This window comes from Tubulanus polymorphus, chromosome 4, assembly GCF_964204645.1.
Source record: "Tubulanus polymorphus chromosome 4, tnTubPoly1.2, whole genome shotgun sequence".
NCBI classification, from domain to species: Eukaryota; Metazoa; Nemertea; class Palaeonemertea; order Tubulaniformes; family Tubulanidae; genus Tubulanus; species Tubulanus polymorphus.
This window is the reverse complement of record NC_134028.1, coordinates 5,526,000-5,543,351: the sequence shown is the minus strand read 5'-3', so window position 1 is coordinate 5,543,351 and position 17,352 is coordinate 5,526,000. Positions and strand designations below refer to the sequence as shown.

At 35.8% G+C, this 17,352-nt stretch overlaps 1 protein-coding gene across 1 annotated transcript in view; it reads right to left on the bottom strand.

Annotated features, from left to right (window-relative positions):
* LOC141903438 (calcium-activated potassium channel slowpoke-like) overlaps positions 1 to 17,352 on the bottom strand; it is a 59,680-nt gene that overhangs the window by 12,518 nt on the left and 29,810 nt on the right. The window contains 10 exon segments of the mRNA XM_074791554.1: positions 161 to 260; positions 5,154 to 5,255; positions 9,333 to 9,368; positions 11,359 to 11,435; positions 11,625 to 11,783; positions 12,019 to 12,131; positions 12,224 to 12,379; positions 12,718 to 12,870; positions 13,883 to 13,988; positions 14,504 to 14,614. Coding sequence (XP_074647655.1) covers positions 161 to 260; positions 5,154 to 5,255; positions 9,333 to 9,368; positions 11,359 to 11,435; positions 11,625 to 11,783; positions 12,019 to 12,131; positions 12,224 to 12,379; positions 12,718 to 12,870; positions 13,883 to 13,988; positions 14,504 to 14,614 — 1,113 coding nt within the window.

Below are 17,352 nucleotides of genomic sequence, written 5' to 3'. Positions count from 1 at the left end.
AATGTAAAAACTTTACGCGGCAAAGAAGTACAGTGACTAATGTACAGGCATGAATCCCCTATATTTTGTCTGATACTCCTGTTATTTATAACCTTTCATTGAACGCTTCTACATTATTTTCCAATGCTCAAATATCTTTCAAATTGGCTGTCTATCTCACCTGGTAATTCCTGCGGCAAGTCGATGATGTGATAATGAAGGAGAACCGGCAGGCGTTCGCTCTTTCGGATTTTTCTTCAAATGAGTGGATGGTACACTAACTACAATGAACCAAAAAAAGAAACGGAAACAAATTTAACAATCATGATTCTAGTCAAAATATACCTCAACGCATGCAATGCATCCCCCAGTTGAAGTTGTGACGTGTTTAAAGCACATTATAGTAAGTACACTTTAACTTTTTACTTCACTCGGTACTGATAAAATCGGCTAAAAAAGAGCAGAAAACATTGCCCCGCATTTGGTCAAATAGAACAAAAATATTCAAACAAGATTAGATCGGTACCGAGTTAGAACAAGTCTACTGTAGTGCAGTAGTAACGATTCAATTAAACTCGAAAACCCTTTTTTCCCCTGAACTCACACACATCGGGACAGACATTCAATTAAGGAAATAACGCAATGAAATGTTTAAGAAGTTTGTTGTAGAAACAGTTGACAGAAACATGTGAACATACACACTGCGGAACGAGAAAGTTTTCAATGAGATTTTGAGTCGATCATCGTAAAGATACTAAATGTCTTTTGCAATTAATCCAATCACCTATACATAAGTACTGGTATTCAATGACCTCATGGAACACGAGCTCTGGACATAGCGGGGATATAGAGGTTTGCCAACAGGGTAACATTGAAATATTCCACACTAGGTACGATCAATTCAGGTTGTCTTTCGTCAACATTCACCCAGTATGATGTATGAAGAGGGGAAAAGCTAGAAACTACAGTCGTGTGTGAGATTCAACTCTAGCTAACAGTTCTGTTTCAATTCAATGATGACACAGTTAAAACTGGGTCCAGATACCTGAAGTCTAGAGAAGACAACTTCACAACTTTTAATTCAATTCCTAATAATCTTCTGTTTCGCGAGTCTTAACCTTATTCAGTTAAAAAACTCGATGACATTTACGACAAAACTGCTGTTACTAGCAATTCATTCATTATTGAGAGCCCTTCTGAGAATCTGCATAGGACCTAAAATCATACACATATAGTTAAATATAAGTCCCACAATCACTAAGCCGAAACTTAGAATATCGTAATGTTCAAATTTATCATAAAAATCTGAATTTTCGGTTTTCAACTAGAAACCATTATCAAGGAAGGAATAATGGTTTTTTTTAGTTGAAAAACGAAAGTTAGGATTTTTAATATTAAATGTTAAGATTACGATATCTTATGTTTTTGGCTCCGTGATTGTGGGAATTATATTTAACTCTTCTTTCGCGCGATTCATTGTGAAGTTTTACCTCATCATTGTACATATACCTTAGAAACATGAATATTCCCCTCAGCCAAAGGTTCATTTCTTTTCCCACAGTTAACAAAAAACAGCAATACCGTCCTCACGAAGACCCTTTCGCAAAAGAGTGAAAATTACTTTTCTTTCCGATTGATAAAACATCACGTATCAAATATCCTATAGTTGAACTTCTCGGAGCACCACTTTACAGGCTGTCCATGCATTTTACAACCGACACATTTTGATACATACGTACAAGCCTTATCTATAGATTACAAATTCGGGTGCTCAAGTTTTTTATATACAATAAAGTTTTTAGTGTGCAGCCAAAGTGCTCCCATGAAAATAGCTTTTATGAACCCATTTCCCTTCCAAATCAAAATCTCAACAATCTGAACAAAACAATAAAAAAAAATAAGAAAACGGAAAGAATATCATCCACCAAAGTGAGATAAGAATTTCAGGCAAAAAAGTTATCTTAAATGAATATACTTCTACTATGGAATGCTGCAATGGAAAACAGTATCTGTTTTAATTTTTGTACTCATAAAATCATAAAATAACGAAAAAATCTATTTCTTACGAAATTATTCCGACAAAAAAGATGGACACCCATGAACTTTTTTTCATTAAATTTTGTGATTACATCTTGACGTAAAGGATTACCATGCCATCCCAGGACCTTAAGATTATTCAGTTGAAAATGATGAGTTTAAAAAACCATATACCCTGGGTCATACACCAAAAATATAAAAGGCTTTTATATATGATTTGATAGATAAAAAGTAAACAACTTTCTTGTTGGTAATCTGCCGTTAAAGTAAACTCAAATCTGTTTACGAGGTTTGGACGCTAATGGACGTATCATTGCATCATAAGATCGAAATCATCCAACAAGGAAGTTGCTCGTACTTGAAATTCTTAAACCACAGACAAACCTTGAATTTTGCGGCGAGGGATACTCGTGTTAAATTCTGAAAATATTTCAGCATTTTTACCAAATTAATCAGATTAAAAATATCGAAAAAACCAATTGTAAATATCTTTTTTTCTCTTTGGCTAATAATCTCTTTCCACACACTCCCACTTGGATATTTATGTTGTCTTTTCGTCTGAAAATCTAAACCTATTTTAGTTAATCCGTTTAATGACGTTATCCAGGATGGATGGATCTGTAAGAGAAGGTTGATGAATTTTCCTAGCGCATTGCGAACTGTTTAGATACAAAATTACCCAACGGAAATTTGTCTGCTCAGTAAAAAAATCAATATTTCCCGCCTAATCATGGTTTTTGACATAATATCTATAAAAACACATCCATCACCGAAGAAGCGAATTCAAATTTTCCCATTCAAAAAGACGGCGGCAGTTGTGTACGTTAGATACCTACTAAACACTTGCATGTAAACAAAAACTTCTACTACTTATCAAACGGTGAAACATTCTCGGTAAAACTCCTAAATCTAACGAAAAAAGTGAGCCATTGAACGATGACGTTAAAGAGATTTGTCGTTTGCGTTTTACGGTAAAATGCTTGGGTTAGAGAAGAATGTACGGTACACAAGAGTTGACATATCATTCATACACAGAGGGGGTGTGGCAATAGTACGACGAATCTGAAGAGTTTTATCACCGATTTACTTCAGGTACAAAAACCCACTGTTCATCAAACACATACATCGTGTATACTAGATATATATATAGAGTACCTGAGAATTCGCTGGTAGAAAAATCTGCGGAAAAACAACGTGAAAACCTTTCGTTAAAAAACAAAAAATCGAATAGTTCATCACACTCACAACAACTCAAAACGAACAGTCAACAGAAAATAAATGAATCATCGCACAAAATTTTTAAACCTCATTTCTAAACTCTAAGAGAGTTTCTACCTAAGATTTAGTCGAATTGACAAATGAACGATTATAAACCCATCTCCCCGTCCCTATGTGCTTCCCATTTACACCAACATTCAATATATGCACAAATTATGCACAAATCAATCCAAATCTAACATACTATTTCAAATTCCAAGAGAGAGTTGCGATATAGTTTCTGAGATGACGACAGGCAACAACAGACGTCGGGTGGAAATTCCACCCAAATCACTCAAACTAACAGCACTATACATACAACATTTTCAAGGTGTTTTTAGGTGGATTTTTAGCGACAGTAGGAAAGTGGTCTGGGTTTAGACCCGTAAAAAGCTCACGATTTCTCACAGTGACGAAGAGATATCTACAATCATCGTTATGATATGCAAATTAGTCGGCGTGCATTACATATACAGTGAGTCGGTGAGTGATATGATCAGACAGCCCGTGAAATTCTTTCATAACTTCTTCATTCTCTAGTTTCGACTCCCAACCTAGAAAGTTGATCACAGAATCTAAAGAGCTACATTCTAAAGAGCCCGTTTCCGCAGTTGAGACTTCAATTGAAAAAAGGAATACCAACGAAATACATCTATCGTATATTTCCAGTTCCACTGTTCTACTAATCGAAGTTGTCTCTTCGATAATTCAAACTCAGCCCATTAGTCATTATTGAAAAATAAGTACCCGGTAATTATGTTAAAGGCAATTGTGAGATTAGTTAGATCACAGGAATATGGAGTATAATGATAGAAGTAAAAATGTCAAAACTTAAAATATCTTATTAATTTGTTACTTCGGTAAGCTTAGGTCTATCTATCTTAAGTCTCAAGTGTGGCTGGTGATTTACATTGCATATTCCATGCCATGCATATTCTAATTGTTTTGAGTGTTTTTCCCCCGGAAGCTCAGGCAGAAGTTCTAGTGAATTGACCACCAGCTGCTATTTTCCGTGAAATTCAATAACGCTAAGTGTATCAGTGAGAGTGTCATCCAATTAAAATGTACCGTATGAAAGCTACGCTAACCTCTGATCATCTCACGTAGATCCAAGCCGAATTAAAGCATCACGAAAGCCTTGGTTCAATGTACGCACTGACCATCGAACTTATCAACAAAAACTAAAATTACATTTTGATGAAGTTTTTCCTGGAGCTATCCATTCATTATGTCGCCGCAATTCCCTGCGCATATTTCAACGTACATAGAAAAATTCAATAGGGAGGACTTAAAATGCTACTGAGGCAACCAAGGCCCACCTTCTGGGCAAACTTCAGTTATCGTAGTAAGTCGACTATTGCTGAACTAAGTGGAACCGAATGTCAGTTAATCGGAAACAGTCTGAAAATTGGCGGTTTGAACCTAGTTCCAAGATGGCTGACAATGCGTTCAATCATTATTGTGTTGATTAACGGCAAAATTACATAATGTATTTTTGATAACAGGCATAGCATTTTAGTGCGTCTACACACTGGTGCGGTGCTGCCATCTTTTAATACAGATAACAACTAATTATTTACAACATCACTACACTGCAATGCGGTGTACTACATGTAGCAGTCAAACCCGATTTATACACGGCACTGCGGTGTACACAGCACTGAAAAGCTAATGTATCTGATTTAATTCTGGTTGCAGTTCCGCATTCAATCTACGCCCCTCTCTTCCCCTCCAGCATACATAATAAATGGATAGATGGATGGCCGGTATAGCAATGCTTTAATTTGGCTAGTTGGATCTGCTCTATTCACCGATATAGTGATTTCAGGCTGATATTTGTTATAATATATATGTATATGGATGTATATATGTATATATACCGCTGCTAGTTTCTAGTATCGCGCATCGGTCGCTGTTTGGTTGTAGCGTAGTCTCGCTACCGGAATCCGAACGGGCCGAACGAGTTCCACCTTTGTTGAACGCTGTCGATAAGAAAATAAAGCAAGCAATTCGTCAAAAAATCATACACATCACAAAACATTTTCATTTGAAATAGGATTAAAACCCATTACCTTGCAATATATATATTTATAAGATTTAAATGATGCTTCTACATGTAAATGTAATTTTTTGTTAAATGAATGTCTTTTCATTATCATAGTTGGATATAGGCCATGTGTCATAGTGGATACCCATACATTATATCAAAACTAATGTTAACATAGATTTCTACTATCAAATTTACCGATTATTTCGATAGTTATCAAATGTTCAATTCAATCCAATGTAGCCGGCTTAACCGATATGTTAAGCTCGTGTTCAACATATCACGATTTATGCTACTTCAAACATTCATATAAATCAATGCAGATTTACATGAATATCCAGGTGGGCTTCATAAATACATACATGATGAACAGCGCTATGTTAATACTCGCATTATATTCATGGCTATCTTTATGACTGCCATGAACTGAGTACGATCACTAGTGGTCAGATGATAAATTTGTCTTAAAAGTCGCTGAATTCAGTAATTCGAGGTGTATTACTTTTAAGCAATAGGCATTTACAAGTTTGAACTGATCAAGCCTTTTACTAGATGATCAATCAAATTGGTTAAGTGAAATATAACATCAAATTCATTCTAAACAGTGACTATAGATTCCTTGCTTCCCAGAGTTTTTTTTCTTAGATATCTACACAATATTCCTCTAATTCAAGCTTCTTCAATACACGTATATAAAAATTATAAAATAAAGTTTGCTGCTGGCTTTTATTGCTTTAACAACTGGATGAAATAGGAAGCAAGGTTTAACCCTGGACCTTAATTGCAATAGAGTCCATGGTTTTAAGAAAAGGATATTGGCAATTTTTTTTAAACATATTTCTACTTTTTTCACTACAAATAAATATCAATCAAAATGAAGTGAACACTAAAATACTATTCGTAATACGGGTACACATCGAATACACATCGAAGCTAACATTGACCCACAAATTTTCACTCGCCAAACATATAAAACGATTATATTTCCATCTAAAAAGCTAACAATCAAAACACAATTCATGTTGAAGATTCTTCTCTAAGCATATTTCTTTTTTAGATAGACTTTATTTCTAGGTTTCTAAATCGAACGGTGACAGGCCTTTAATATTTGAGTTAGTGACCATTAACAATGAGAAACAATACAGCCATATTCTTTAGATAGATTATTACCATAATAATGAACTGCCTTGCTGTTCACTGGACAGAAGCAAAAACATATTATACATATATATACATATGGTTAATTATAGCAGTTTCAATAGATCATCATAATACGCAGTGCATTCATTAAAGTTTTTGTGAGAAAAATCTTTAAAACGAATTACGTACCACATCATCAAAATTAAAATGATGGGCGTAATTCGTGAAGAGACAAGCCAGAATCCACAGTTCTACGTTCAAAGCGTCGCCGAATTACGCGACTATGTAGGGTGAAGCTTAGCGCGAGAACTGTGGAATAGGGCCCAATTGCATAGTCGCGACTTAAGTCCAAAAATGGTCTTAAAATCATAAGGCTGGTCTTAAGTCATTAGATTGGCTATAGAACTAAGAAGGTCTTAGATTGGTTTTTAATCTTAGCCGTGACTATGCAACTGGGCCCTGGGTCCTGTATCCCAAACAATCCGGGGGTATCAAAACAACACCGAGGAGAAATACGATCGCCGAAACGACTACAATTTGTTTAATATGAAAATGCAACTTGTGCTCGGAATAAAATCTTCTTTGTGCAACTGGGACACAGCCGATTCCCTCAAAGGACTCGTCTCACATTATCGGGTAAAGCTGGAATCATTTGAAATAAGGTTTAGGCTCGGTTATGAAGGAGAAATAAAAGAGAGAAATGAGAGAAAAAGAAGTTGAAGATGTTTTGGAGAGAACCCTGCATGAGTTTAAATGGATTCAGATGACCTTGGATGAAGGTCAGCTGCTGAAATACGTGTTGTTACACATAATGGAAATATGAGAAACAGAGACAACTGGCATGGACACTTTCTTTAGGCAAGAATTCAATGAATGGTCTATCTATTGATAGTTCTTCTAATCTCGGCAAAAATTCATTTCGAAATGTTAGATTTAGGATTACTTATTCTAGAGAAAACTCAAAGCAAATCTATCTCTTGCTTTTTTTCATAGTTCCATCATGTATTAATAACTTCTTATCATTTATACGTGGAAAACTGCATACAGATGTTATTATACGAGTAGTATTTTCAATGATAATCATTAAGCATGCCGTAAAATTTATTTCATCAAAAAATGTTAGGAATTCCATTCATTCGCAATGCGAGTTGATTCGTAAAATTTAGTAAATTGCGAGAAAAAGCTTCCAATATGTCCAACTTTTAACATGCAATTTTTTTGTTACAAATATATATATGTATATATTTGGTAAAGTTTCTAGTTTTTCAAATTTCTGCAAAGTTTTATGCAAATATGGTTATAAAGATGCAGTTCTCCTTACCAGCACAACTCAAAGACACGCGTCTCGGCAGTGCTTTTACTATAGGCCCTCCAACTTTATTACTCCGCATTGTTTCCACTGAAAAAATATTCATTGTATGTCAGTAACCTCACCGCGATGATTTTCCACTATTGAGATATTTTCTAAATTATTTCTATATCTTGATAATCTCAGATTTGTATTGGATCTGTATCTTATCACGTTTGCTATCAAATCATTGAGATTTCAAACTCATGAAACTGATGTTTAAGCTATTTCCATTCAACAGTAGTTTCCAATTCAAAGATTCTAACATAAATTCTAATGGACACTTCATAATAATCTAGACGTACTGGACGGACAATAAAATATTTTCGAAAACGTGCCGACATACACAAGCAGTACACGGGTCTCTTTATGAACTACAAGACTACGGCAGCTTTGGCCATACCTAATCCGATCATTTCTCACTGCATTACGCTACAGCATATGTAACAAATGCTCAATTCGTAGACTACATTTTGGATGCAAACTAGCAACCAACGTAAGAAGGAATGCAAGTTTGCATCAGAAGCATTGTAGTCTCAAATAAAATCTTAATTACAAAATTCTAATCGTGGGACATCTCTAAAATTTTACATAGACACTGACATTTTGTTTTTGTTCATCTATCATCTGCACAGGTTATCCAATTGCAGTCAGATATTGACAGGTTATCTACTGGTACAACAACGTTGTCAAATGTCTCGCCCCGATCAAAATAAAACCGCATAGATAAACATCTGAGCCAGTCATTGAGAAATTAATGGCGTGTGCCTATCATCCCAAGAGACCCAGTACTAGACATCATGCATATATTCAATCGTATTCCTAATCTGTACATGTAAATATTCATGAGCGTGTCTCCGTGTGGCCTTGGGTTCTCTTCAAAAACGAAAACAAGAAATAATCGAATGCTCGAAGCAACGAAGAATCATACAGAGAGACGAAGAGCGACGAGTTGAAAATAAAAATAGACAAATCAACGGAAACAATACTAAGTTCTTTGCAAACGAATGCATTTAAGGAAAATCATAGTCTTTTAATAAGGCCTGGCGTTAAAAAAAAACAACAATTTCACATTTCGTTTCGTAGCGAATAAAAAATGATATTTGAATATAGTAGCATTGATGATCGTTAATTATGTTATAGCAACTGCAGGCTGACTGAATATTCCAATGAAATGCGTTCACAATTTTCGGAATTCGTAATAATGGAAAGAAGAAACATTGATTTTTGTCATGCATGGCCATTTAGAATGTAGTAATAGATGTCTATATAGAAATATATATATGATATATAATATATATTGAAAAAAAGTAGAAGAAAGAATAAGAAAACATGTTTTTTTGAGTTAGATACCCGAAAACAATGATTTCACCGATGTTCTTTAAAAATATCGTGGTTTAACACTGTAGCCTGGAAGCGTCTCTCTTTATTTGCTGCGGTGAAATAATTGTTTTTAGGCGTTTTTTGTAAGTTGTAAATAAAATATGTAGAGTAAATAATTATTATAGATATATCATAAAGTACCTATCACAGCTCCTACTCCCGATTTGAATAGTTTCACTGCGAACAAAGAAAAAACATATTGTGCTAAAAACATCACAATTTCGAGACGATACAAGACAATGGTCATCATCATCATCATCGTCGTTGCTACGCGTTTTCACGAAAACGCTATCGTAGTTACCGTAGCACCATTTCCGACGAACAGTAAAACGCGGACAACCCGACGACTGTCGAGAAATCGAATGTTGATGAAAAGTTGTGAGGACGATGCAAAAACGATTTTAGCCGCTATTGAAATTGATTTAGCTACGTAACTATGAACTAAAAGAATGAGTTCACATACGAAACTGAACGTCCCCACCCGGGGAAAAAGATTATCCAGAGCGAATATGCCCAAAACTGTGCATTTATTCTCAAGTCTAAAAGATTCTGGTGCGATCGGGTACTGGCAGTGCTAATACTGTGGCAAGCGGGATTCTTTGATACATTCCAGGTTGCTCGGTTACTGCGCTTCAATATCTTCTACATTTCGAATCAGCTTTTTCAATAAGTAAATCAATTTACAGTGAAATCTAATTATTCTTCTGTATTCGGATTTGGAAGCCTAAAAATCCAGTTCAAATTTCATCAAAAATCAACTAATGTTCTCAACAAATAACTCAAGTGTATTGCAGTGTATTGTAGCGCCATCTTTTATGTGCCGGTACCCCTTACGCCCGAAAATACTTTGTACCAAGATAAAGAAGCTGGAGGATTCGTTCAGCTTCGCATGAATACAAGCATGTAATTATGAAAACAAGCAACTAGTGATACCGTATTAGAAAAAAAATCACCACTGCATCGGAATGATAAAAAATCTATACACATAGAATGAGAAAGATAGAAAATTTGTTAAAAAATCAAGAGAAAAAGCATGCAGATTTAGGTGCAAAGATAAGCAATGAGTATTAAGTGCAGCAGAGTAAGTTTAACGTAATTTAAAAGATGCAAAAAATTCGCGACCTTTTAATTCATGCCAAGAACCATGATTTGAAATTACAAATATCTTGAACTATTGGATTACACTGTGAAAGTGAGACATGTATTCGCTTTCAAATAATCATGTCAGCCATGCATTTCAGTGTCAGGGGATATTCTTGGTCATTTTTCATTCAAGCATCCTAAATTTGCTTCAAAGACAAATCGAACCTTTTAAAATACAGATTAACTGTGGAATTAGGCCGATGATTAAACCTTTGAAGTTTTATCTATGCTAGGTGAAGATCGACATGGGCATAAACAATGAATGCTGAAGATGAATTCGGTTTTATATTTCAGGACCTAAATTTGAAATGACTTCAGTACTACTATGCAGTGGTTAGTTTGTGATCCGTGCTTCCGGAGTACTGCTGTAATATAAAGTGCAACGTTAGATAAAAACCATCAGTACACAACACAAAAAGTAATTCATCAGCTTTCGATTCAATGAATGCAAATTTGACTTAAAAATTGGGTAAGTCGACATTCTTCTTCGACTTTGATTAAGAAACGAATTCTGATATTCAAGCGATCCAGAGATTATGTCATTCATCAGAATCTCAAGAGCTGACTACAGTTTTCACAAAAAGCCACGGTTTCATTACAAAAGCTCAACATCATGTTGCGCTGTAACCGGAGGATTTTCAATGCACAGAATCGCTACTTGAAAATCTTTCAGGTTCACAGTTCCTCCGGTTAAAGTACAAATGATGCCACCGTTAATATATGATGCATGGTGAAGTTTAAACGCAACCGATTACTGAATGAAAAAGGCTGCAATTCAACAATATCGCTAGAAAAATACATTTCAATCATCAAATCAAGTTAAAAAGATCGATTTTGACAAGATTCATTTCTATGTTCCAATTTTTTGACTTCTTACATGAAAATTTAAGATTTTCCGAAATTTTCCTCAAATCTTTTAAACAGTTTTATTGACATTTTTAAAGTGTCCAGTGTATAAATCTCATGCAATCGGAACAATACGGAACCATGCTGGTAAAGGAGAGCACTGAAAACGAGTACTTACGTCCTTTACAGCGACATTTTTTAATAGCGCGCACATCTGTTACATCGCCATGACAACTCTTACAATAATAACACGCCCTTAAAATGCAAAATTTACGAGCAATTCATCATCCAACATGATTTCAGATAATTATCAGTAACAGAATGTTATTTAAATCGATATGCACAAATATCACAGATTTATTGCGTCTCGCAATGAGCAGCGATATACAACTGTCAGGTGCTGCGCCGAGTGACAAATCCGGAACCGATGTTGTTTATACTAACCTTTTTACCTCGTCAGCTGATTGTGCTATGAAAAATCCTTGAGTACACTGTTCAATTTTGATGTGCGGCCCAGGATTGATTGCGATACAACTTTCTTTCCCATCCTCGCTGCGCGCTTCTGTAGCAATTAACAATAACTTCAATCGCGTAAAACACATCCTGCAAATATGAAAACTTAGCGTTGAAGTGATTCAATGCATTTGATGAGAGGGAAGGTTTGAGGGGTTCACATGAAACCCTTTGGTGGCAAGTGCCTTTCCTTTGTTCTAATGGATTATTTATAGTTATCTAAAGGAACAAAAGTGCCAAAATATGCCCAAGCATCCCAATAAAACAAGCAATAAAACTGAGGATCTTAAAATTGGTCAAGTCAAAGGGTATCCAGCCTACTTACTCTGCAGCCTGTGGAAATGTCATTCCTACAAATGCATTCGATAAGTATTCCGTATACATTTCCATTCCAGTTCCACGTAAATAATCATTCTGCCACTGAGGCATGTCGGGTGACTATAAAATGAGATAGCGCACAAAATTAAGAGAAAAATCCATGTAGAACTTAAGGTATTACTGAACCAGCGTGACTGCAAAATGTAGCTTACCACTTTATATGATCTCATTGTAAACAGATTTGCCATTAAAGTGGAAAATCCAGGAGCGAGACAACTTTGGGCGATGAATCCGAGTTTGAGCTCCGCTAGGCAGACGGCATCATCCCCGCGTTTCCAGTCCCAGCTTGGAATATTGAGTAGATATGCCTGAAAAATAAATAATAAATATTAACAAATATTTCGAGGCCAGTTCTAAAGGCCATCTATTGCGTATTCTATTGCAAAATTTTCATCGCTTATCAAAACTAAGTTTCAAAACCAACTATTTTGAGAAAATGTGATTATTTCTACACTGGATGTAGGCGACCTATCAGTTATAACGAATTGACAATCCAATTGATGTGAGTTTGTTGTAACTGAAGAGGTTCTTCTGAATCTCCATGGCTTTTCATAGATACCCCTACATCAGAGATTAAAACGACATTCCATGATCCTTTTTATACCCTACATTTACTACTTCATGTGACTAAGTCTTATTACTTTACCTTATTGTGATATTGCATCAGCTGAACTATAACTTTAATATCTGAATGATAATTTTTGATAGATATAACACGCATGATATTGGCGGCATCTTCAGCATCGGGATCATCACAGTACTTATTGGCTAAAACCAAACATGCGTCCGCTTCTTTTATCTACAAAAAATACAATTTGATTTTCAATAGCTTAACCGGTTGTGAATATGTAAAGGTAATCGTTAGGATTAGGATTTGGGTAGAAACAAATAAACCAACCCACCTCCGTTGGCAGGGAACGGTTATGGGTAGGGCAAGATGAAAGCAAGGGCCAAAATTTGAGATCATTTTCGGACATAAGTCAAAAACGATTCCACAGCTCATGCATATAAGACTAATGTAGTCCATCATTCTGAGGCTGTTCAGAAAGTTTTCAGAGAGGGATTCATTTAAAGGTCAATGTAAAGTGAGTTCTTGAAAAAGAGCCTTTCACTTATTAGCAATATATTAACACTTCCATATATTGATGAATCATTGAACTCACACTGAATGAACCTGATGTAGGGTCAGTGTTCTCGGACAATAGATATAGAATCATGCATGATGAATATAGGTGTATGTATTGTTTATTGTGTATCAGGTCTGAATAAAGGTAATCTAGTACAGTCACACTTGTGTATGACTAATTGATGACAATGTCATTACAAGTTATTAGTACAGAGAGGAATAGCAGAATCAAGCCGATGGTGTTGTACCACAGGACCCAGCCAGGTCCACAGGGCATAAGACAGTTGTCATATCAAGAAAATAAAATATAAGTGCAAAGGAATAGTGAATTATAATGTAATCTTTCGAACACAAGAAGCTCTCAGATTGAACAAAATACATTATTTTTTTCTTAAAATACACAACCCTTATTTCCATGCCCCCCTTGTCTGCCTTATCAGCAACATACTGCTTTACTATACTCCTACATCATAGACTACTGGTGCTATAAACTAATTCTATCATAAATACGTTACTGACAAGCAATAAACAGTGAAGATTATTTCCCGACGAAATGGCAAAATGATAATAAAAACTCGGATTTCAGTAAAATTTTATAGGTTGCGTCTGCGTGTAAGTGAAGTGGTGTAATAGCAGACGAGCCAGGTGATATATACAGCGGGAGAGGAAGAAAAGCTTCACTTACACAAACTCGCTCCAGATCATTCGAATCCATTACGCTTCCCTGAAAAAACTCAACCTGCGTAAAATGACGTTTTATCAATCCTTCTAACTCTAAATCTGGCAATGTTCTGAAAAATAAATGAGAATCGTATTCTAATCAATGTGTAGATTTCGAGGGTTAAAATAACTTCGCACAGACAGGATAAAAATCCCCCATGGTAAAAATTCCCCCAAATTCAGTTTTCTATCAAACTAAAATATAAAACTTAGATGAAAACTAGATACTACTTTTTAAACAATATTTAGGAATACATATGCGCATAGATGTTTTATTATCACTTTCAACCTATTTTTCTTCATTGAAATGTTCGAAACTACAATTGTGTCATTGTTTGATGCCTGTAGCTTGCTATAAGTCACAGAATTATTTCTTTTTTATGCATGCAGCTTGCTTTAAGTCACAGATTATCCAAGGTGACCAACACTACATTTGATAGTTTTTATATCTAGTTTTTCAACATAAGAATATGGAATTTTGTTGAATTTTGTTCTGAAATCAAATTGGGAGGATTTTTACTTTGTGGGATTATTACTGGGGGGATTTTTACCTGTTACCTATTGATTTCTAATACCGATCACTTACTTGTGTAAAAATACAATTTCAACATCTACGTCTTCGCGATCCTTGTGAAGGAAATCGGCCAAGAAATTCGATACTGACTCATAAGTGATGTGACCACAAACAACGATATGTCTGCAAAAATACGAAAAACAAAAATTCTCCTCTCATGAAAGATCAGCGGTATAATTAATTCCATACATTTTAAATAGAATTATCATAAATTCTAATACAATTTAAATGAATGAATTTGTTGGATCAGATGTTTCAATTAAGATTGATTATATTATTACGAAACAAATATTTAATATTTTGAAATGATTTTTTAATACTCTAAAAGCGATGCGCTGAGCTGTATTTTGTCAATTAGGGAATAATTCAGATTCGTTCAAACTCGATAAATCTGCAGCCATAAATGAATTAAAATCGATTCTAAGTAGCAAGTATCATCACTGCCGATGTAAACAACTACTTGTAATCCCTTATATTCGAAGATACAGCTCTGAAGCATCTCTTAAAAATTCACTGCTAGTATATTCATGAGTTTCTCACTATAAGATGAAGTTCATCAAATATCAAATACTAGGAAGGATAAAAACAACATATGTAAGTACACTTATACAAAATAGTTCCAGATATTAGAATACATATTCAGATTTTAGAATAGATAGATTCATCAGTCAAACACAAATGAACCGACTGCTACGAAATGAAATGACCTCATGCCATAATCAACCACGTGCTATCATTATCTGATGCCAGCTTCTCACGGCGCCATCAGTTTTCCGCCCCTGTCACCAACTGTCAAACTGGCACACAGATTAGAAAAAGAAGTTAGTCAATTCACTCATAATGATGGTCGTGTGTTGTAGCCTCCATAAAGAAAAGAAAATCTAGTGATGATGACAAAATACTATTGGGTAGAGCATTCGAAAGGGTGGCAGCAAGAAATGCGAAAGATCACCTGCCAAAGGTACTAAGTCCATAAGCAAATTTTCCGATCCTGATAAAGGTTGACGAGAAGGTGAATATTTTCTCATCTTGACAAATATGGACCGTAGCGTTCAAGGAATATTTATCAACGTAGAGCACTAACACACCTTCACTCAAAGGTCAGCCACTCATAAATAATTCATCTCCTGTTACTGGAGACATGTTACTCTGTTTGGATGTTCATGTTACAGTAGCAATGTCACTGGATTTAATGGTAGGTACGCTGACAAGGGTTGCTGCCAGTTCTTGTGCTTCAGGCGACGACCTAGCAACTGGTAATTCCTGGCGACCAAACCCTCGAATAATCACTGTTGATATCAAACAGTTAAGAACATGCAAGCGTCTAATGCATACACGTTATTTATTCGACCGATTGCTTTGATTTAAGACAGAAAATCAATTCTCGAGTGGTACGCGCCCCGGTCTGTGCGCAGGCGGGGAGGAAATGCGCGGAAGTGAGAAACTGTGGCGTGCTGGAAACGTAATTCACCTGATATCAACAATTAAACGCATAATGAAACGGATCTCGCGATTCGGCAATTAGACAATGATCTCTTAATGTTGCAGTAGGCACTTTGAATGCTTAACAGCTCTTAAGTACGTGCAATATACAAAGCAAGTACATGTTTTGCACTCGGTAAAATGGTATAACTTGGTAAAATATCGGTAATGGATATAAAAGAAGTTAGAAAATTGAGCGAGGTGGCCTGAAAAGAAGACTACGAAAAAAAGCCAGGATTGAATTGAAGATAGAAGAAAGATCGTCATCTTAAAGAGAAATTATCAGCCTCTCTCTCCCTTACCGCGACAGAATCTCTCTAAATTCAATAGTACCAGTAGATGAGAATGATGGAATAATGAATACCCTGGACGGTGATGTCGTCGTCGTATGAACCTAGATTATTGCGCAGAACCCTTGGGTGCCGATTTTCTACTCAATCTCACACAAACAGGAAATTGCTAGGAGTAATAGCAGCGCTACCGATAGAACAGACGCCGATACCTAGGCTGTTCAAGCAATGAATCCGCGTCTCTTTGAAGACGGCGTTTAGCGGTGGCAATAATGAGAAATGTTGCCGGAGCGTTTCTCACGGGAACCATCAAATAAATCGTCGCGCCGAGCCGGGCTAAACATTCGCCGAGTGAAAATCAATTCAATCCACCACGCGTACAAAAAGAAATTCTGCTTTTTTCAAAATGATGATTCCAATGCCCTTCCGTAAGACGGCAGCCTTCTTTTATCGTAGGGGCAACCCACCCTGTCAAGAGTGGTCCCAGATTTTAAAGTCGTTTTGTAGAATAGTCTGTACACTCTGATGTGTAGAATAGTTAAAAGTTTATATCAAAATTTAAAAAGGTCAAAAGCGAATTTTATTCATCAAAAATTAAAATCAAAAGACATGACGTTTCAAACTCTCACTAGAGATCATCGTTCAGGGTTCAAGTAACTAAAGAGCGCTTTGATCTAGGAAAAATTCATGCGCAGAATGAGCAGGTTTTTCAGCGTTTTAGACATTTTCGTTTTAAAGCAAATAACCACTTCTTTACGAGGTTAAAATCATCTACGATAACTGTGGAGGAATTTTGAAATTTCCAAAATCAGCCCAATCAGAAATGATTCCGATTGCTGTTTATACCGGATGCGGATAGACGAGACCGGTTTAATACGGCGAACTCACGTTAATATTTACTCATCTAATAGCAGCGGATAAGATTTAAGCCGCAAGATAAGCCTTGCGCTTATCCGTGGATAAACTGAGCAGTCGGTCGTTGCGGCCACGCGATGCAATAAAACAAAACGAAGTAGCATCGTTAGCCGGAGTTGATGATGCGGATGAATGAACCGTGAGAAAAATACTGGATCAATCGATAGATGATAG